The 23,297-nt window shown below is 41.2% G+C and overlaps 1 protein-coding gene across 12 annotated transcripts in view; it reads right to left on the reverse strand.

Annotated features, from left to right (window-relative positions):
- The window catches only part of nedd4l (NEDD4 like E3 ubiquitin protein ligase), a 44,055-nt gene extending 21,681 nt beyond the window's left edge, over positions 1-22,374 (reverse strand). For 3 of the 12 annotated variants that reach the window (XM_079364354.1, XM_079364350.1, XM_079364346.1), the window contains exons 1-4: positions 8,048-9,203; positions 2,322-2,372; positions 746-807; positions 336-438 (exon numbers count right to left, since the gene is read on the reverse strand). In XM_079364354.1, coding sequence (XP_079220480.1) covers positions 336-438; positions 746-807; positions 2,322-2,372; positions 8,048-9,091 — 1,260 coding nt within the window. In that variant the 5' untranslated portion in view covers positions 9,092-9,203. Of the gene's footprint in view, positions 1-335; positions 439-745; positions 808-2,321; positions 2,373-3,118; positions 3,155-8,047; positions 9,204-13,585; positions 13,640-14,277; positions 14,317-15,860; positions 15,955-20,450; positions 20,525-22,011 lie in introns of those variants that run through there. The other 9 variants (XM_079364353.1, XM_079364352.1, XM_079364351.1 and 6 more) reach the window with 5 other exon arrangements.
- Positions 22,375-23,297: the final 923 nt, after the last annotated feature.

Raw genomic sequence — 23,297 nt, forward strand, 5'->3', positions numbered from 1 at the left:
TGGCGGTACTGTAAATGGGTTTTCCACATGCTGACCTGGGAAAGACTTTCACCAGATTCAAAGAGGGAAAAAAAAACAAAAAAAAAACAAGAGCCCTCCTCTCTGTACTTCATCTTAGCAGAAACCTCTTGAACTTCTTTTTGTCCAAATTGGGAATTTCACTTGAATTTTTATGCTTAGATCTGTGTTTTTCTTTGTGTGGAAGGAAGTAATAAAACAAAAAAAAAAAGAATTTGGTTTGGCTTCAGGCTCATGTGATGGAGATGGTGAAAAAGATGCCGTAGCTAGTGCTGGGTCAGCAAGTTAAAAACCACCTCTGACTGCCAAGACCTTACCTCAGCCTCCTCCCTCGTGTCTCCAGCCTCCTCCTCGTTTCCTCCTTGTTTGGGCAGATAGGCCATCTTCAGACGCAGGTAACCTTTCACCCGGGACTTGTGACTAGAAGGGATTACATCAGCAAAAATTGACCCTTTTAAATACAGCGCAGAAGGCTTCAGCGTCACAGCTCCAAGTAATGCTCAGAGATACTAGGGAGTTTCCAAACGGGCTATTAGCGGCAGATGGTTTTTCACCTTCAGTGATCAGCTGACCGTTACACGAACTTAGGGCTCTGTGGAGATACTGCACCGGTCTACATCGTGCTTTAAACAATAATTAAAGTCACAGTGTGCTAAATGATAGGTGAGGGTATACAGGCAGTCCAATCTCACATATCTCCTGTTAGTTACATTCAAGAAAGACTGACCTCCGGGGCCGCAGGAGGAAGTCTTTAAACGTGTAGGGACGCTCCATAGCCGGGTCTTCAGTCTGCAAAAGAAGAGGAGGCATGCGTTATACATATGTTGAAAATGTCAGAGTCATGAGTTAAGAGCAAGACTGAAACCCTCTGCACAGCCACGGCAGGATCCTTACGCAACATCGAGCTTCTCCTTTGACATATTGAACAGCAGGAAAGTCTTTTGAAATTCACTGCAATCTCCCACTGCTCTTTGACAGGGACAAACCAGTCCATACTGGCTGCTCATCTCAATCTGTTCTAGAAAGATCCAGTGAGGCCGACTGTCAGTTTCCACACATGGAAACTCATACATTACACAACATTACATTTACCTTACAAATTCTTACGCTTATAAGAATAATAATTTAACTTTTCTGAAATCAGCATAAATACAGTTTTATCTGCATTATCATTCTGGTGTTCTCTAACAAATTGTAACTTTTAGTGATGAGGAGAGATCATTGTTTGTGAAACCTGCTCCGTCTGCATTTCTAAGCCTCCTTTAGGAGTATGCACACTTCAGATGAGTCAAACTTATTGGCCTGAGAACATTACGTTTCGTACCCAGGAAAAGCTAGAACAGAGAAAAAGACAATGACTCAAGTAATGTCCAGTAACTATGAATAAGACTGCAACTCCTGCAAAAGGTTGTTTTGGCTTTACATCCATGAACCGAAGCCAAACTTACTTGAAGTGCAGATCCCATCAATGACACAACCTTTACAGCAGCTCATTCATGCCAGCTCAATTTGTTAAATGGCTAAATTAAATTTAAGGCAGCATTTACTGCATCAGGACCCCTGGCTTCATCTCTCAATATGACTCAGCTAGCTTTTATCTACGGCCAAACTTCTGGAGCTCTGGGAGCCAAAAAAAAAAAAAAAAAAAAAAAAAAAACACACAGTACATTCATAATTAAACCTTAACACCTTCTACTGACGTGCTTTTAAGATTTGCAACTTGGTCAGCCCTTCAGAGAGTCACAACCAGTCTGACATCTCTGAGCTGAGCAGAGGGTGACGCTGTGCAGACGCTGTAGACGTCTATTTGTTTTAGGTCCTGTTTACCGACATACTCTCTAAACTATAACAAAAAATTAAAAAAAAAACAACCAGGAGCACACAAACCTGTTCTCCATGTGTTTGTTTACAAAACCCGACATCTCCAAGGAGCTCACAGTTTCCAAGCAAATATGTGAGTGAATTTGAAGAGTGTGGCTTTTTCCATTGGTTCTGAGGGCCTCACACCCTCAGGAAGGTCACCTCTGTTTACATCTCAGAGAGCCCGCCTCAAAGTTTCTAAGAGAGAGCTGTTTGGTTGTAATAACACTGGCGTGGCGAGCACTTTCTCACACTCAGGAAAGACACACACAAACACACGGAGTCTGTGCCTGACATTCACAGAGGTTAATCAGGCAGAGCAAAGTAGATAAGAAACAGCTGAGTATTTAAAACAGCATCATAACAGACCGTCTGGCCCCACACACACACAGACACACACACACACACACACACAGACACACACACAGGTGCAAATAACTCACCGGCAAATGGCTGAGCGGAACATCAACCTGGCCCAGGAAATCATCTCTCGTCTAGGACAGAAAAAAAACAAGGTCACTTTCAGCAGCTTAATTTTAGAAGTAACAGCTTTTAGAGTGCGTCTGTGGGGAAACCCACATTTCCATCAGGGGAAGAGAAGGGGGAAAAAAAAAGCCCACAATGTGAATTAACTGAAGCGCCACAAAGTCCAGCAGCCTTTGTGCTCATTTGTTGGATAAAGTGAAAATGAAAACGATTCCATTTTATGGACAGGCCAATCCAGAAATAACCTCTAGACTGTTTGTATGAACATAAAGTGATGCGACAGTCTTAGCTGGTCCTTAAACATTAAAATGCAATCATTTCATTTAGCAATCAAAATTAATAATAATAATAATAATAATAATAATAATAATAAGCATGCATTATTAGCTTTTTGTTCAGCTAAATAGCTTTTACACTTTCTGCCAATCAGTACAGATTTCCACAAGTGTCCAAGCAGAATATTCCGACTAGAGTTTCATTTATGAACTGGCCTGTGGTATCATTTCAGGAGGAAAAAAATCCCATTAACCCAGCAAAGGAAAAATAACATCGACCTCCACCAGGTTGAAGCCAAGACAGCCACACAGAGGAAGAGAAGGACAGGGGAGAACCAGGAAAGGTTGATGTTTTCAGATTTAAGAGGCCCGTCGATTTGTCCAACCTTTAGTCATACGAATAAAAGTCTGAGAGGAAAAGGGGGAAAATGACGGTGGATCGGGGCACAGCAGCAGCCCACACTGCGAGCAGTGATTACCTGTGCCAGATGGAAAAGGCCATTCTTGGAAGAAGCCTGTATGTGGGACACAACTGATTTAGATAGCGGGCAATTACTAACAATGATGCTCGTCTGTGGATGTTGGCTTTACAGGAAAAGGCTGCACTGCAACAATGCACGACATTGTGTTTCCAAATTTTAGTTATAGTCCCCCAGCGAGTCGTCAGGGGGTCAACAGGACGAAAAGACATTACTTTTTGTCCATTGAAGAAATGAAGATGGTGAGAAATGTTGTTTTTTACTCTTTTAGTCTTCAAGTTTGAATGTTCAAAAGAATTTTCTTATTTTTGTGGCGTTTGTAAAAGTCAATTCACTTCTGCAAAAAAAGTGACGCAATCCATACAATCTGTTTGACTTGTTGCAAATCGACATTACGTCAGGTCCAGTTTCACAATGCTATTGAGATATTTCTTATCCTGTTTTTTTTTTTTTTCTTCCAAAGCATCAAAATAACCACTTGAGTTCTGGAGTGAGTCTTCAAATCCCATCAAACATTTTTTGCAGTTTCAAGTTAGACAAGAAAAACAATTTTTAAAAAAGTATAACATTTATTCTGATGATCAGAAGAAAAAAAAACCTTAATAGAGCTGGAAAGTTTACAAAGAAACTCCAAGTCAGACACTGAATCAGTGTTGAAACTTCTTCTCTCTCACACACACAAATACATGTAAAATCACACACAGATAAAGTTGAGTATTGGACTTTAACCGAGCCCCGAGGCACTCCTGATTTCCTTTTTATCAACAATCTTGAACATTTAAAACTGTAGAGGAAATTTAGCTTGTGACCTTTAAAACAGTCAGTGTCAGTGTCCCATGGGACAAATGCACTCATGAGACACATGGCTGTTTTCTTCAGTCCTCAACAATAACAAGCATTTTAAGCTCTGTGTGTGTGTGTGTGTGTGTGTGTGTGTGTGTGTGTGTGTGTGTGTGTGTGTGTGTGTGTGTGTGTGTGTGTGTGTGTGTGTGTGTGTGTGTGTGTGTGTGTGTGTGTGTGTGTGTGTGTGTGTGTGTGTGTGTGTGTGTGTGGAGGGATATAATTGCAGAGTCATCAAAGGGTCACAGTTGAGCCTGCAGCTGCCTCTCAGGGCCAGGTTACACTCTGTGTTACTTACAGCCGAGAGGAGGAGGAGGGACCAGGCTGACGTACATCAGTCTCACATGTTCACTGATCAAAAAGCTCCGCCTCCTCCGCCTGTCAGAGCAGGTGTCAATGTTTTCTGGGGCTGTACGTTAGGCTATGTGCTGGAATGGATTTGCATCTCTATTACAAATGGTCTTCCTGCTGAATATGTGTTTAAACTGATGACTCCCTTGTCTTAAGTGGAAGATGATTTAAAGAAGTGGGCTGTGGCTGTGAATCATGATGAAAAGAGCAGCTTTAAAGACTGAAAGTGCCGACAGTGCTATAAAAGATCTCTCTAATGTGTGACCCCCCCTAAAACTTACATTTAAACACATCATATTTCCAGCAAATCTTTCACAATAAAAGTCCCCGTCTAAGCTAGACATTTTTATTATGAAATAGTCATGTCAGGAAATGTGTTTTTTTTTTCAGCAGCAGCTTTAAACATCTCTGCAGGGGAGAGACAAAACTTATAACGACACAGATTCCGTTACACGATGCTACGATCTAAATGTACGGTGACTTGTAAAAAACAAAAGTTCTCTGGTCTCGTGCACAGAAATGAGTTTGGTTTCTCAAAGAAGAGGCTTGTTTGCGAGGGAGAAAGGGGTGTAATAATGCGTGTAAACAGCATGTGTTCTTTTGCACAGGTCACATCTTCCACCACTATCGTCGTGTCAGTTCATTTTTATAAAAAGTATTTTTTTTCATTTAGGAGAGTAGTCCTTTAAGACAGAGGAGAAGTGCAGTGACAGAGAGAAGAAATTTAAACTACAGCTGTACTGAACTGCCATGAATCTACAGGAAGAAGTGGTAACAGCCTTGAGAGTTCATAATATAAAGCCACCTGGAACATGTCCAGTCTGCCAGTGAAGTGTGAAAAGGTTGTCTCACCTACTCAACAGTCTCTGTGCTGCTGACACAACTGAATTACAATGCTATGCAACCCTGAGAGATCAGAGCTGACAGAGAAAAGCCCTTCGCAACAATAGCAATATGAATCCCTCTCACATGCTACTGGACCAAAATAAAAGGAGAGAACCCCCCCCCCCCCCACAATCCTGTCTCAGGTAAATATAGAAAACCCAGTGGCCTGCAAGAGCTCTTTGTGAATGGCAACTGGGGGGCGCCGAACGAGGGCATGGCACTGTGGCATAGCTGTCTGCACATAGTCGAGCTGGAACACGTACAAAACACACACTCGTAGTCTCCCATGCAGGGCTTTAAAAAGGGGCACTACAACGCCAGGCAAGCAGTTGGGGAAGACCTGTCATTATGGTCTAAATGAGGATTTCCTCGTTGTATGAGAAACAGAGTGCCCGAGGGTAACACTAAACCACCCGTCTCAAAAAGGGAAAGGAGGAGGTGTTTAAAATGCATTCAGTATATGCCTAAGTGCAGTCAGAAATATGACTAAAAATAAATTAAGGCTGCCGTTGCATCAGTGGAGACAAGCCTGTGTTAGCAAGCTAATCCCATCTAAGAATATGAAAGAAAAAAAAAAAACCTGTAATCTTTTTGGGTGACATTTCACATAATTACAGGTGCCCCCTTTCTTATGACTTATTACTCATCAAATCCACCGTCTTTCCTTGACGTCTGACTGACGTGCTGAATGCATTTCCTTCTCCACAAGACATTTGTTAACTTGTTAGCACTTAACATGCCTTTCTTAGAGCGTCGCTGTGTATTCTGCCACATTATAGCCAAATGTCTATCAGTAGAAAATCTTTAAACGACTGGCAGGATCGTGTATTGCTTTGCGTACAACGCCAACAAATCAAGCACCCAGTCATAAAAGAACTGCTGCAAATTAAGACGAACATTTCGTTTCATTTTTATTCATCATAATTCATTAGTGCAGTAGTAGTTCCCTGTCTGGTTTGTGGGTACAGTGGGTGTGAGCAATTAGCCAACTAAACTATCAATCATATTCCTGGCCCTTCAAGCATGAGAATGACCAGTCAATAAAACTAAAGTACTTCTTCTTTTTTTTTTTTTTTTTTTTTACTATTCGTCCCTGCAATGCCGGTTTAATGTTGTTTCTATGCAGTCACTAGCTTGGGCTGTAGCTCCAGTTGATGTCTATTACAATACTGCCATCATGCTCTACTACCCAGATGTAAACCAGCACAGTGGACTGATGGGACTCTTGTAGAGTGGAGCGGTTGTATGAAGGCTTTAACAGGTTGAACTGGCATATTGCCCATAGTGATGCGTTACCAGCATAACTAGGCATGTGGATGTTAACCTGCAAGAAAGAGCTGAGGCTGTAGGTGCTAGCACTGCTAATGTTAGCCAAAGTCAGCAAACCAATTTGACATGTTTTGCCTACAGACGCTATGATCCCGTATGATCCCATGTGTGTTTCCTGAACTTTACAGTCAGCTGTATGTATTATAGATTGTATTCATCAGACTTTGAAACAAATTGCCTGAGAACATCCGAAGTAGGAAGGTTACAAGAATAATCCAAGTAGTCATGAGATGAGACAAAAAATGGATAAGAAGCAGACAGAAAGACTGCTACAACCTTCAAAAACACACGGGGGAACTGAAAACATAATCATTGGGGAACTGGCATACATACAGTAGAACCCCTTTACCTTTTGTTGCAAACAGATATATGATATTTGCAGCAGTCACAAGCCAAAACAGAAAATGAAAACCAGGAGTGTTCATGTTGTACAAGTCCAAAAAGTGGGAAGCAGGCAAAAGATTCAAGTTTCTGACAATCACAGTCAACTCTTGGAGTCAACTTTTAAAGATATGTCACAAAAAGTCATTATATGATAAATATCAACCCATATGGACCTAATATCAACAAGACCTTACCTTTATTTACAGCTGCAATCTTAAGTTTTAGTTTATCATCTGAACTTAAAACTGAGTGACAAATGCAGTACAAAATTTACAGCTGTTGAAAGATACAACTCTGAAGTAGCAGAGGAAGCTTGTGATGATGAATTACGTAACATGATACACTTTGCAGTGTTTAAAATGGTGAAGCTGCACCAGAATAGGGAAGAAAGCAACACCATAACACTTCAGGATTTTAAGAAAAGCAGATATTGATAGTCATTAACCTTCTTTGTCCACCTTTTGGACGTAACAACATCTTAGTTCTTCATCACTGTTGGAGCAGCTGCGAGGATATGGATCCATACCAACCTAGAGCCAAAGAAGACATGCTGCCTGCCCGCTCTTAAAATCAACAACCACACTCAAAACAGACTAAAGATAGAAACAGCCAACTCAAAGAGCACTGGCTGTAGTTGAGGGTATTACCAAACTGAAGTGTCACATTTCTGTGGAACAGAAGGCAACAAGTGCAGAGGGAGAAATGATCCATTCATCCTGTTCCTGTTTTCCTTTGGTGGCTGACTGAATTGGCCGTTGTATGTAACATTTCAAATGCCTGTGGTCGCAAAGTGAAAGAAGCCAGTGTGGGATTTAGCTCCTCAGCCATGTTTGTGCTTTTGACTTCACATGCATCGTATAGATCTATGCCTGATTAGCAAATTTAAGACATCAGAAATTGTTTGCATAGTTTCGGAATCAAACATTTTTCCCCTAATTTTTTATTTTTTTTGGTTATAGCCATGGCCCTTCTTCTGGCTACATTTCATAAAAGCTACCAACTGTTTTACTACATGTTGAAGAAGTCTTTGTTGTTACTTACAATTAAGCAAATTTAATAGTAATATTTGTGTAAAATCCATTTCAGATACTTTTACCAAACCACCAAGAAATTTCACTGCCTTTTTAAAATACTGCTTACCTTTGGATTATTCCTTGTCGTATCATTGCCGAGACTCACAACCTGCTCTCCAGCTCCGCCTGGGGTAAAATATATCTTGAAATGAGGCTGCCTTCTAGAAACATCCCGACTGATTTTGAAAGTACAACCATTAGATTGGTTTCTTGCTTCCATTCTCTGTGTGTCCACGTCTGTTTGGTTTCCTTCCACGGTCTGAATTCTGGGGAAACGCACCACGCAGCTACCTCTTGAGCTGGTGACGCCGAGATCTGTGCATTCATCCTGGGAGGAAGAAGGCTGCACCCTGTCGTTGCCTTCATCGTGGTTCTGATTTTGCTGGAGTTGAAACACTAGTCTCTGTGTTCCGCCATTCCCGACAGAGCACTGGTCCATGCTCGGCTGATGGACGGACCAGCTGGTACCACCATACGGGAGGATTCTGAATTGCTGAACGTCAGAACCGTCTTGAGAATTCCTTCGTATACAAATTCCCCCGACACTGATACCAGGTTGGCTGCTGCCATGCATAAAAGTTCCATTGGAACCAATACTAAAGACCCTGCGTTTGGGATGGTTTGGTTCTGTCAGAAAAGCTTGTGAGTTTTGCGTATCTGGTTCACAGTATGGAGGAGGTGGGTGTCTGGGAACGTCTTCTTGAAGCTGAGTTTCGGAATATGCAGGCGCTGGTCCTGGAGGAGAATAACAGGGTGGCGGGACGTCATCAGCAGGACCTCGGGTTTCTCCATTACTTGATCCATTTGAGCGCTGGAGGGAAATGTGCATGGAGGAGCTTTTTGTTAGCCTTGGCTCAGAGTAGGCGGCGAGCTGGGGTATGAACATGGAGGAGCTGCGTTTAAGTAAAGGTTCTGATCGCAAACAGAACTGATTTTGTTGGATTTGCTGGGCAGCGGGCTCCTGAGAAGGCCTCAGTTCCGAAGGTGGATGCGCATAAAGCTCTGCGACCACATCATTGTCTCCCTGCTGCTCCTCTGAGTCTCCTTCCAGTATCTCAGGCGCTGTATTGCTGCGGCCTGAGCCAAAGTACAAACGCAGACGTTGAGCCATTTTCACCTCACGTCCTACAGCTCCTGTTCACTCTCACTTTCTCTCTGCCTGACTGTTTGGTTCTCTCCTCAGGCTCCAGACTCACTCTCTTAGTGTCGCCCACTTCTCTCCTTTGGCTGGCTGGATGACTGATTCCCCCCCACCCACCCCCTTTTTTTTTTTTCTTCCACTTTCCCCCTCCCACCTTCTCTCAGTCTGGTCCACAACTTTCCTTCCCTCAGTAAACTGTATGGAGGAAAGAAGTCAAACCACAAAATCTCCACTGCTGCTGAAAAAGGGCTGACAACTTTTCACTACTCGCTCAGAGTGGAGGCTACAGTGAGAAAGACTGAGGGGGAAAGAATAAAAAAAATAAAATAAAAAAAAGTAGAGACAGGTCCCTGTATGCCAGACTCTTAGCACTAGCGACAGACAGCAGAAATAGACTGAGCCTAGTGACGGCCAGCATTCCTTACATGATAGGATAAGAGCTGCTGGCGCTCCTGGTTTCCGAGGTGACAGTGGGTGGCTTGTAAGTCATGTGACTATAGATGGCCACCCCACCTCCAATTGCAACACCATGCTGCCCTCAAGTGCTAACTGCCCCCCAAAACACACACTGTACTACTTACCAATGTCCAACCAGTCCGCCTCCTTAACACCTCTGATTGATGTCCTTCCAGTTTGATCGTTTTACCTTAAACTGTGATCTCAACATTTGTTTTTGTAGCGCCAATTTATAACACAAATTATGTCAATACACCATGCAAAACGAACAGTTCAATACTATTTACAAAGCATCTGAGTAAAGTTACTGGAAAAGAATTATCTCTCTTTATCAGAACATCACTGCTTATACTGAGCCATGTTCTGCATCGCAAGACAAGTCCACATACTGTAAGAGCACTGGACATCACTACCTTGCATATGTACCATATATACCTAACACATGAAACTACCTTGAACTGCCATTGTTGTACAAGAAGCTGTCTAGATATTACTTGAGGCACATTCTAAGGTTCCTTGCCTTGAATTGGTAAAGTCCCTTGTATTTTTAGAGCCTTTGATTTATTGATTGCCTTTTGTAAAAATAAATTCCACAAATCACTTGATCCTAAAATAATACCCTAGATTGATTGTGACCACAACGTCCACAGCTCTGTGGTTGCTGAGAAACTCACAAGAGAAGAAAAGGGAAGAATAAGAGAGAACATTTATAAAAGAAACAGGTCCCTCAATCTGTTGTGTGAAAACACTCAAAATCAAATCCGCCTCCATCTCAAACTCATTTAATGGTAGTCAAAACAAGAATAGACGACTGACAGACTAAAAGTCACAAATCTGGAAGACAAATTCAGCCTAGGTTCTTCTTGTACTTTAGAGACATAAAAAGCTGAATAAAAACAGTTGTTCTAAAAATAGACCAAGAAGAGAGCATAGTGAAGCGCAAAAAAATATATATCTGACCGATTGCAGCTTTGATAGGGTGAAGAGCATGGCCCTCTCTGGGGAAGGATAGCCAAGATTTTTTTTCTCCACACGGAATAGACTGTGCTGTCTCCAACAGACAGCCAAACACTTATCTGTCTGCTGGTTTTATAGGCCACTCTGTATATGTCCAAAAACAGTCGGAGCTACGACTCAGCTGAGATCTTAGTCTGCGAGGCTGAATGAAGCCAAAGAAATGATGATGCTTACGCACTTGTACTGTAATATTTGGCTACAGTTCAAGACAAAGGAGAAGGATGCATTTTCACAGCATATTGTACACGGTATAACACTGCCAGAAAGGAGTGAACAACACAAAAACACAAGCATATCTTCATTGAAAATGTTAAGCTTCTTTAAGCTCAGGCGTGACTGACTCAAAGTCTACAGTACACACAGGCCCCGGCACGGCTGGAAGAGGTGAACTCATGCACAAGCAGCACAGGAACACAGTGTGGACAAGAAATATAATCGAACCCCCGTTCTGCATAACCAAGAAATCTAGAAATGTTAACAGTCAACCAAAATGACTGGAAAATTGCCACAAAGTCGGTAAAGTTGCAGTCATGTTCTCTGGGTTGCTTTTCTTGTTAGAGAAAAATCCCAACAGTCTAAAGCCAAACATTTAAGGTGGAGTGTTTTCTGTCATGTCACTGAGTTAATGACGTCATCAATCATTCAAACCACGCAAAATACCAAAATGATAACTGAGCATTGTTTTTGTTTTAAACGTCTCTCTTGCATCACACACACTTTAGTGATGATCTGGTTCTGGAAGCGATCAAAACTTCTAATCTGATAATGCAAACTGCAAATATTCTATTTCCTCACTTGGAGAAGAAAGTCCTGGAGCACAGCAGTCCAACACGTTTGTGATGAATGATGACGCGTGTACAGAGGCAAACGTGTTAAGGCCCAGATGGGCCTGGAGCTGCGTGAGTGCAGGACAGCAGGCGGAGGAAAAACAATCGTGCTTCAGCACAGAACACAGCGACTGAGCCTGGTGTGAGTGCACTTTGTCACCCAAAAATGTGTTCCAACTCCCATGACTGATTTGACCTATGCTTCTGCCTTCAGTGTGTCACCTTATTTGTGTCAAAAAGCAGGCGGACAGCCAAGCAACTGGTGGTGCACCACAGTGGAGATGAAAAGACGAAAAAAAAAAAAAAAAAAAAAAAAAAAAAAAAAACGAGAAATGAAGGTGCTCCATTGTTGACAAGAGGGCATCAAGGAGACGTGCAATATTGACTGGAGAAACATCCAAATGGATAAAAGACTAGAACATGAAGAAGCAGAGGCTTGGCAGGCTATTTCACTTTGTGATGACTCACTGCTTACAGTGGTAAGCAGTCAATAAATGTGTACTGTGTAATGTTATGGAGGATGTTCTGGATACAAGAAACAAAATGCCAATGTGTGGTCAAATGGCAGCGAGCCCAGTTTGCAAAATGACATAACATGCCTGATTCACACAGAGCACTACACTGGTGTATTGTAGCGTACTCTTTTCAATGTCTTTTTTTACACTCTGGGTTTTCTGACAGTTACATCTATAGTAGTACATTTTTGGGCCCAAGCAGAAGTTGGAATCTGGGCTGATAGCTATACCAAGGTTTATTTACCAAATACAAATTTAGTTAATGGCCAGCTCCAATACAGATGTTTTTTCCCCCCAACACTTCCCCGTTATTGTTTTTTTTGTCCGTACTTAACCATATTGGAATGATAACATCATCAAAGAGTACTCGAGTACTTGAGAACTCGTACCCATCCCTTTATAGAAATCTTGCCCAGAGATTGAAGAGCTGCTTCGGCATGCATCTACAGATAGACAGAAAAGCAACTCCGACATATAAGGACAGGAGCGGGCTTGAGGCTGTCTTGTGTCATCCTCTTCTATACAGCAACAGAGCTCCCACTGTGCTGCGGGGGGAAAATTACAGCTGCCCTTTTCCTAGCAGGATAACTGCCAGTAATTCCCTCTTTGCAAATCATGAATACACACACCAGCTCTATGTATGTGCTCATTTTATCAGCACATCTAATCATTCAAGCTACACTTCATAAAATTAATCGGGGGGGAAAAAAAGTGCAGACTGGTCGTTACAAAAAGAGAAGCTTCACATCTTCCAACCTCCCACGTTGGTTGTTTGTGCGCTAAAGCAGCAGCCTTGAACCAGTGAGACCTTGTCCAGCCAAGAACACCAACACTGCTTTTTATCAAACATCCAACTCTAGATACTGACCCAAGAGTTACATGTGTATATGAAACATCATTGCAATCTTACATCCCTCTTTTCATGAAAGCCCACCGCTCTCTCTCTCTCTCTCTAAGATTAGCACATTTATTATCAGGACCTACTTGTGCTGTTTTTAATTGCTGTAACTCTTGACTTTTTGCAGACACTTAATCCAGTTGTCATGGCAACTGAGGGCCTACAACAGGCTTCGTTTCACAAGTCAAGGAAGCCAGTGTTCTCGTGTAAGGGAAATCTGAGAGTTGTGACTTAGGAGGAATGTAGCGGTTGGTAGTGGACTACAGGCTTAAAGCAGAGCAGCCTGAAAATGTCATTTATTTCTTTTACTTCGAGTGAGGCTGCAGATGAAATCTAGAAACATAACAGAGAGTTTACAAGAAGATTAATGTGTCGACACGGGGTCTGTAGATGTAAGATCACAATATCACTTCAGCTTGATGAATAAGTGATTCCTGTTGTGAAATGAGAGCAGAATAGTTGGGGAACATTTTGTGGATGATTGGCACTGAAGTTTTGAAAGCACAATTTAGGTTATACGATTAAATCAATGATTGCTGTAAAGCCTGTGACGCCTAAAGGGAATCAAAAGACAAGTTATAAAGACAATAAGTGTTTAAAGTAGCAACAAAATGCATAAAGTATATATAGACATGAGGGAAACTTTGCTGCTTGTTAAAGCGTTCAAAACAATTTAAGAAAAAGAAAAAAATGTGTGTGACAGCAAACAATAGGGAGTAAATGGTGGGAGGTTAAAGAATGTGAATCTTACCAATCGGTTTTCATCAAACACCTCGAAGAGTAGCCTGTGATTCTGTGGACACACCTGAGTGAGCAAAAAAAAAAAGAAAAAAGAAAAAGAAAAAAAAAAAAAAAAAAGGAGGAGAGATCATTCAGCAACTATCCAGTGGGTCTGTTTGTAGCATGCACAGTGTATGTTACACATGCATACATACAGATATCTAAAGAAAGCACAGTGAGTTCTGCACAGTAATTATCAGCCGTTAATCATTATAACACAGGACTGAACTTTGATTCTTTTACATAAACGGCGCGGTTGAACATGTAATTCTGATTGTTCACTTATAGAATACTATGGTCTGTCATTCTTGTGGGTCAGACCACTGCTATGAATACCAGATACTCTTGCCCTGATTGCATGTTTGACCCAACACTATCTAACCATGTCAGTCTTATTGTTCAAAAGAAAGAAGTCTCACTCCATTAAAAATGTTTGTGAGCTGAAACTGCGGCAATAACAAGAGAAAATACAGCTAAAGAAGAAAACCTCTATCCTGTGTTTAAATGAACCGAGAGGAGTAATGACACACGATGAAGCTTAAATCAAATAAGGACTGTTTGAGGCTCCAGTGGTTGAGCTAAACGCCACAGTGGGGGATACTGGGTATAACAGGAATCTGACACATAATAAATCATAGAAAATGCCTCAAAAGCTGAACTCACTCTGAAGTAGAATTCCTCGTTCCATTTGGGATTGAGGGTCTGAAATAGGAAGCATAAAAAGAGTTTAGAATCAAATCTTTTATAAAGCACAGATAGCAACTTCATTAACTGCAATCAAAGTTAGCCTGAGCCCAAGTGAAACATTCATGTGCGTCAGAGTGATCCTCTCACGTCGTGAGTGGAACTTTATGTCTAACGTGTCAGAGTGATGGGCGTTAGTCCACTAGATTAACGACATTATGAGGATTGTATCCCACTTTCTCGACAGATCAGCCCACCGTGTCGGCACAACGGACTCTCTGCTCCTGCCTCACACCTTCAATATTTTATTGGACCGAGAGCTATGTGGCACATCACATTTAAATTCCTTCCGTGATTGAAACGAGTTAAACACCAGAATGTCAATGAAGCCTTAAATTCACAAGTAACCCTGATTAATAAATACTTTGCAGCATTTTACGGCAGCGATAAATTCACATCTCTGTTATAGAAAAACTGCTGATGGACAAGAAGTACGAATGAACTCACTGACCTTTCAACTGCAGCTAATTAAACCCTCAAATCAAACAAGTTGTTATTGATTAAATAATTAAAGTATCCAGGATTGGGTCTGGTATTGCAGGCATTATTGGGTTATGTCAAGATACTGTGCAACATCCTCAGCCATATTCACCATTTTATTTTTTTAAAGCTTTTTCTTGCCTCAAGCAGGTCTCTTAGCTTTCACAACAAAGACGCCTTCAAAGGCGTCCCACTTTAAGACACATAGAGCCCATAGAAGTGCAGAGCAGTGACGCTTCCTTCTCGGCTGCTCCACATAGCCGTGCGTCGTCAGCTATTTATATCCAATAAGGCAACCGTGGCCACTGGCAGCATATGCCTGCCTGCATGGAGGCCTGCGCTGCCCGACTCCAGCAGAGGCTTGGCTGGAAATTAAAAAAAAAAAAAAGAGAAGAAGAAAAAAATCTGCTTCCAGATTCAGCCTCTTTATGACAGCCATGGCAGCAAAGTGGATAATGAGAGCTTATTGCAGAATCATATCAATTTGATTTTCTGCATTGTAATTGAATAAAGACTCCACTAAAATTATCACAATGAATATGGACATTTAAAAAAAATCAAAGTCCACTTTCACATAAAGATCTTCTCTGAATGGTGTTATTATATTATAGAAAGTAATAGCTCCCCCTGCTGTGAATAGGTTTGCTCCCTCAAATAAACCACTGGGGTAAAAAGCTCGCATAGTGGATCCCTCCACACTCTACAGAGCAAGAAAGGACGCACCACCTTCTGGAGACTTCTTGAGGTTTCCTTGATTTGTGGGAAGCATTCTGCTTTTGTTGGGGGGTGTCACTGTCAGGGGAAGATTCGGTGATCTCATACATGTGGCATAAAAAGGAAAGTGGACAAAGCCTCCTTTAAAAGGCTTAGTGGTTTTAATGGGGGGCAGGTGTGGGAGGAGATTACTGTGGCAGGATTGGCTAGTCTTCTGTGGGAGACAAACAATGATGTTCACTGGGTCTCAAAGTCAAAAGGTGAAAGAATAGTATGCTTGAGATGAATATAACGGTGTCACTTCTTACCTTACGACCTACCTTTTTAATAGTTTTTGTTTGAACTAAGGCAAGCTCTCTGTTTTCATCCGCAACATAGAGGGACAGTTTGACGTAGGGGTCGCTGCAGAAGCACAAAAAAAGAAAACATTTAATGGCAAAAGAATTATTTGGAGCCTTTCACAGTTCTTATCTGGCAAACAGCGTATGACAGTAGAAATATACACATTATGGTTTGTTTGTTTTTTACATGGTGATAACAATAAAAGGTGAATTTCTTGACCAATCAGGAAATACGCCGAAATACAAAAACTGCAGCTTGAATCACAAAATATCTAACTTCAAAAGAGCATAATGTAGCTTGTTGTTTAGGCAGTTGTTGAAACTTAGACATACTTTTTGGTCTTTAAGAGAAAACGTGCAGTTTTTGCAAAGACTAAATGTAGTTAATTCTATTCCAAGTCCAACACAGGTGCAGGTGGCCGTACTGCTCGGCTACACCTACTGTTCCCAGACCTGAAACCTGAGGCGTCCACAAACAACCCAGGAGGAAAAAAAAAAAAACCTGCTTACATTTCAGCATTATGAGATAATGTCTTATTGACAAAGCATAGTGCTAAAAATAGACTCTGCAAAACATTTTCATGATACCAGTGCAAACAGTAAGCAAGGTGACTGTGCTATTTGAAAACATCCAGTGGATTTATTTGAAGGTGCTGACAAGGTAGAAATCCCTTGGCAGGTTGCTATTCACCACACAGACCGATTACTCTCCTGAACTCAGTCCCTACAGGCAGCACGAGGCACACTATCTGATGATAGGCTTTACAGAATCTTCCTTTGTGGAGGATATTCTCACAAGACTGTGTGTGTGTGCGCGCTGACTGTGCACACACTTTAATCACAAACCTGTCTACCAAAATCAGCTGCTTTTTTTTGGGCAGCATTTTACATTAACTTATCAAAATATCCAAGAAATCCTCAAGAAAGAATCCTCATGTCTCTTCTTGTCCTTTAATAGTAAATGTTCTGCCATTTGTGAATAAAATACCAATAAAAGGCTTTTGTGCTTGACATAAATGATTGAGCAATTATCTTGACAGTTGTTGATCTATTTTCTGTCAACAGACGAATCAATCATCTACTCAAGAGAAGTCAATGTTTCCTGTCAAGCTACAGTGTGACCTGAAATAACTTCACTCAGGGTGTTCACACAAACACACAGTGTAGCAGATGGTGTGATGTGGAAGTAAATCAGCCAGGAGCACTGGTCCAGAGTTTTCAATCTGCGTAAAAGACAATAGGGAAGTTAAAAATCTGTCTCGCTCGAGCTGAGACATCGGCGTTATGCGTTGCATTTCCTGTTATGCAAATGACATTTTGATTGCAGTGGCTTGCCTTATCACTCAAGGTTAGAAATTCAATTCGATTCACATTTTAAACATCTATAAATGTATGTTAAATCTAATTTGTCATAATCATCATCGATGTGATTTTTTTCTTTTTTTTTTTTGGCATCAAGAATTGATGTCAGAAGCAATCTAATTCCAGTATGAATATTGCCAAATAAGATTTGGCCTGCCAGCTGGAGCGTAGCCTCACATTGGCTTTACAGGAAGCAGCGGAGGAATAGTCAAGGGGAAGAGGAAATATTTTGAAAATGAGCTGCAGACAAACCCAAAGAAAAATATGCTGTTACTTGATTGCTGATTAAGGTCTCTGGGAACCCCACAGCTTGTAATTGTGCGTTTTTGTGGTTCTGTGATGTGCTGTGACTAAACAAAAACAATGGGTCGACTGTACAGAGCCTGCACTGAGACTCCTTCTGGTCTCCTTCCTTCCTACAACACAAATCCTGCAGAGGAAGGCAGCTGCTACTTCGGGTCAGCGAAGGGAGTTGAAAGCTAGCATGAGCTGCTAGTTCCCCAAGTCACAACTTCATCCAGTTGTTCTTTGAGTTATTGTCAACAGCCCCCCCCCCCCCCCCCCCCAAAAAAAATTTAAAAAAAAAAAAATGGGGCGTGTTATGTAATCTGAAGTAAAAGCAGATAACAATAGAACAAAGTAGCTGTACAAGTGATAAAACAGCAACAGGAAGATGTTTGGAGCAAAAACGAGAGGGGAACTAGCCAGCATTGTTTGAGCATCTTCTGAAGTGACAGACTGCCAAGTCAGCACCGTCTCCTCCTCTGGCACATCCAGGCCTCACCCAGTGTTTCTTCATTTACAGTTCAGATTTCTCCCGAGCCAGACTGAGCTCTCCTGCCAGCAGGACATCAGGATGCTAACACATGCTCTCTGGCATGTGAGGAGCATTCACACTGCGCTTAACATGCCAGACTCCTTCTCTGACAATGTCGGCTTTCTCATCCCAAAGACACAATGCATAACTATACGCAACAGTAAGAGCAGTGTTTTCATGTGGACGAGGCTAACTGCTTGACGAAAGCCTTGTTCCAGATGGATGTTTCCTCATCTATGATCTGCATGCACTGAACTGTTTTCAGGAAGTGCTGCATGTGATCGCTATTGGCCGGGCTATTTATTTTTTTCTCTGCAAGCTCCCCGAGGAGAACTTTCACGTTCTTCGATACCACGAGTACGTCCAATTACAAATAGCATTGATTTGAAGGCGAAAAAAAAAAAAAGACTCAAGTTGCTTCATTTGCCATCTTTGATGTCTGCTCCATCTCCATCATCTCTTGCCTCCTGAGACTTCCAAGCAGCAAGTGCGTACTGTATGAGAAAGGAAATGTAAGATAATCTTGGACCTTTGTGTTAACCAGCAGAAGTTACAGGTGAGCATCAAGAGTTACAAACTGAACTTTGGGAGGAAATGTTTAAAGTAATTCATGGAATGGCATTAGCGCTGTATGTATTTACATTGTAAAGACTTCTTTCAGTCGACGATCCATTCAGCCTTACAAGAATTTTCTTGTGTTGGACGATACAGACAAATAACTATAGACACCGAATAATAAATGAATATTCAATTCTTACCATCACTATTGATACTACCTACTACTTAGACTGCATTAATGACCCATAGTCATACTCTGACACTCTCATTTGTAAATCTGGTTATAGCGTTTGTATATTTGTACATTTTCTTTTATATTATCTTTGATACTTTGACATGGCATCTGTTGCACTGGATTGCTCTAACAGCATTTCGTTGCACTTGTACAATGACAATAAAGATATCTCTCTCTCTCTCTATCTGAAACATGGATGGTGTTGGTGCATGAGCGAGAGACTGCATCTATCCAACACTGCAGTCAATCAACAAGTTGTTGCCATGTCGAATCAATTGTTCTACACGGTTTGAAATAGTAGCCTACACACTACAGCAAGCATGTTTAATGCTGCCGCAGCTAAGTACTGTTTTAGAAGAATAACATCAGTGAAATGCGAGTGGAGACTGTCATTTAAGTCAGAGCTACACTGAATAAAACAGTTACACGTCAAACGTTTCTCAAACAATAAGCAGTACAAGCTAAGCCAGTGTTTATGTCACATGTCTCGAAGCCATTCCAATGAAAGTCAAGCAGTGTGACATTAAAAGTGTTTTAAATGTGACTTTGAAGACGACGTCAGCTCACGGCTTCCTGAAGGTAAAAAAACCCCTGCTGCAGAATGATGGTTAACAGGCAATGAACGCATCCTTGAGTTAGGATGACAGCATTATTGGTTTGGTCTAGATTAAGAAGGACACAATCCAAAAGGATGTTTCCATGTGGTGCAGAGTGACAAGGATTCAGCAGTGACTGATGGTCATATAGTGTATTATTAATTGATCACTGTTTTCTAGCACTGCAGGTACAGGCAGAGAGGTATGTAATCAAAATTCAGAAGACCGAAGCTGCAGTGTGTAGCCATGCATAAAACTAAACGTAGCCATGATACCCACAGAGGTGTATTATGCAACATCACAGAAGTTAGTTTTTAAAAGTGGGTTAGACTTCATCACAGGATTACACATGGGAAGGAAAGGCAGACAGTGTAAGAGAAAGGCCCCTTGATAACCACCATACTTTGACTCAAAAGTTAATGTTTCACAACTGTGTCTTCTAACAAGTGAGAAAGTTCTGGTAAGTATAGTTTTTGGTCACCTCACTTTTATCTGGAAGAAAGGTAATTGAGGTGGGTCACGAGCAGGGCAGGAGAGGCAGGTTTGTAATCATTAATTAACACACACAGTTCAAGGTCTCCGTAAGTGAAAGGAATGCAGTAAAAAGTGATTAACACTGTACTAGATGAGGTTGAAAGAAAAGAAGAAAAACAAAGAGCGCGTAACAGTGTGAGAGTAGAGTGCAATATGCAAAGACATGTCTACAGGTTGTGTACTCTGGCTTATGTTTGGCTTTTCTCATGTAAATAACCCTCAAGTCTTTACTGTTGTTTTTAGTTCATTGCTTTAAATGCTGTTTGTTATAAAACAGTTGTGAAAGTGAAGACACATTTTTGACATGAGAGCAGAAACAGGTACCGCCGTCCACGCCTTCACATCTATCTGACGATGACGATATTTAGAGAGGCAGAGCGATAAATAGAGACCGAACGGTGTCGCTAATAAAAAGCATCAAAAGCATGTTGGATTGGTTCTCTCGTGATGCTCACCTGGCTCCAATGATGTCTTTCTTTGCCAAATCAATTCCTGCAATGACCTTAACCCGCAGCACTCTCGTTTCATTCTGCAGGAGAGACAGAGACAATGGATCAAAACAGCGAATCAAACACGAGCGAGAGCGATCTCAAAGCATTCAGATATTTCAAGGTTCTGGCTGCACAAAGTCAATAACACTGATGTAGATATGAATGGACTTTTATCTGAAACACTCTCAGTCCTGGTTGAGGCTTGTTTCGAACCAGATGATGTGTCGTAAGTTTTACTGAGATAACACATTAAAAAAAAAACTGAATCTCCTCAGTCTTACTTTGACTATCCCTGTGTTTTATAATTAGGGCAAGCATCCCACAATACTCTACAATTCACAAACAGAGGGAGCACATTTGATATATTATGACATTACAACATTGTAAGCAAGGCGATATATCGGTAATATTGCTGTTTCGCAGGCTAGTTCTCTTTTTGTTTAAGCTGGCTTCATGCGCTTACTTAAGTTGAATAAAAATAGAAAAGGGTTCTGAACACTTCTTCAGACTGAGGAGTACATGATGATATTGAATAACATTTTCTGTCACAGGTGTGTATTCAACAAGTGTTCGAGAATGAACATCAGCTCCCTTCCCTTTTTTAGGAAGGGAGCTGATGTTGGAGTTGAAGTTCAGGACAACCAGCTGTTACCTTTAGGCCATGGCTTTTCGTTAAGAGGGTTTAGCATTACTAAAGGTTTACCTCATGGTAACAGGAAGTGAGAGTCCATAAGAATGTGGACCTGCTAACTTGTGTGATCTGCTTTAATACTGTGAATGTTTACCCCAAATAACAGGAATCACATTTTAAAGTTTCCTGTGACCAGTTAAATGTTCAATATATCTAGAAAAGGAACATAGGATAGATCGATAGATTTGATCCCGAGGGAGATTCAAGTTTTTGTTTCGATTTTTTATATAGATTAGGCTAAGTTGAAGATAAAGAAAAGTACCCAGCCGTACTACATCTGTCTGTATTGATGATGTCTGACAGGTACGATGTCTGATATACCAGCTGCTCGTTGAAATAATGATTGTATTTGACTCGTGACTGTCGTGAAGCCATGGAGAGCATCATATCAGGACTTCTTTTACCACAATACTGGGTCTTTTTTTGTTCAGTTTACTGGCACGCAATCATCGCAGACAAGAGTTTCTATTTCAAGTCAACAGTGGTTTGCTTGTTTGATCGAAGAAAAAAAAACGCCTCCACCTTAGTCATGTATAATTCCCTCTTCTGCACATCTGGGCTTCAAAACAACACTGTGATGACACATTTTGAATAACATAACATATTGAATAACATAACACGTTTTTTGTCTTCTACATGAAGGTGAGTACCTAACTAATGGCCATGTAGGCAGGAGACTGACAGCTGCCTGAACACTACTATGGTATGTAGCCGTGGGTGAGCAGGGCTTGTTAGCTTGACTGTCGGCTAACATACACGAGACGCATATTTTCACACCTACGTCAACATACTAAGGTGCTGTTTTTGATTTTTTGTTTTTTGAGTAAAGCTTACCTCATCTTCAGAAAGTCCATATATTGGCTCGTAGGTCGCAGCCATATAGCCTGCTGTACACACAAAAACAAGCCGTCTGGCAAAGCTAGCTAGCTAGCCTTGAACAATAAAGTCCCACTTTCCTCTTTCTGTGGTCGAGTCCTCGGTGAGACCAAATCCTTGCCTCAGGACGGGGGTATGGTCTGCAGCCTGTTAGGGTAATCCTCTTCAGCGATGTCCACACCTTGGCAATATATATGAATAAAAAATAAACTATGCCTAAAATGTTTCGACTGAGACAGGTCGCTTTTTTGTCAACTCCGAGCTTATCGCTGAAACGTTTTGACACTTAACTTCCTCCTGACAGCTCGGCCAATCGTGTGCCGATTAGACGTGATTGCCGTTGATATCAGCCAATCAACTACGACGTGTTGTTCTCAAAGCTTCTCAACAGCCAATTAGATAAGCGGAGGGCGTGGTGATAGGGCGTGTCGTCTTGTTAGTGTTATTTTCCCCCCTCTTTTCAGTGTGTGAGGGATTTTATGTCTCGTAAAGCAACTACGTTTTAAAATAAAATAAAATAAATTTGAAATTAATGCTATGTCACACTTTACACCTTACACGCCTTGTGAGGGTGGTATGTGGCTCCGGTCGTTCCCATACACAGGTCTGAGCGCGTTCACGTAGGGGGCGGGTCTCTTTCTAACACAACCAATCACAGGCTACCCCCCCCCCCCCCAAAAAAAAAAACCCCAAAAAAACAGATTAGACCTACTGATCCGTATCACGGATTTAGGTCGTTGAATCCACAAGTAAAAGGTGTCCCATGGGAAATTGCCTTATATATAGATATGTTTAGCCCTCGTTTATAAAAACAACAATGGGTTGAAATTAGCCAAAAATCTCAGGTTAATTGATTACTTAACACATTTGTACATTTATAGGCATAGAGACATATGTAGTCCATAAGAAAACTGAGGAGCTGTAGACAGATCAATTTAAGAGTTGTCGTTTGACTTGGTGGAGCACTCTTGAAAGGTTTAGATCGTTGTTTTAATCACTTAGAAATAATAGTTCAATTTGATAAAAATTATGATCACATAGTTTTGTATTTTTTTTTGTAAGGTATTGTCATTGTCCAATAGGGGCTTTAGCTTTGATTTTTTAATGATGTGGTTATGAACATGTGGGCTGTGTTCACAGAGATTATCGTTTTTGTGCAAATGTGTTTTTCGATCCTTAAAAACAAGTTGTCTTTGTTATGATTTGGCAGTAATGACAACATAACTCACATTTGTACGGCTTTA

This window comes from Symphodus melops (genome assembly GCF_947650265.1).
Source record: "Symphodus melops genome assembly, chromosome: 16".
In the NCBI taxonomy this organism is placed as follows: Eukaryota; Metazoa; Chordata; class Actinopteri; order Labriformes; family Labridae; genus Symphodus; species Symphodus melops.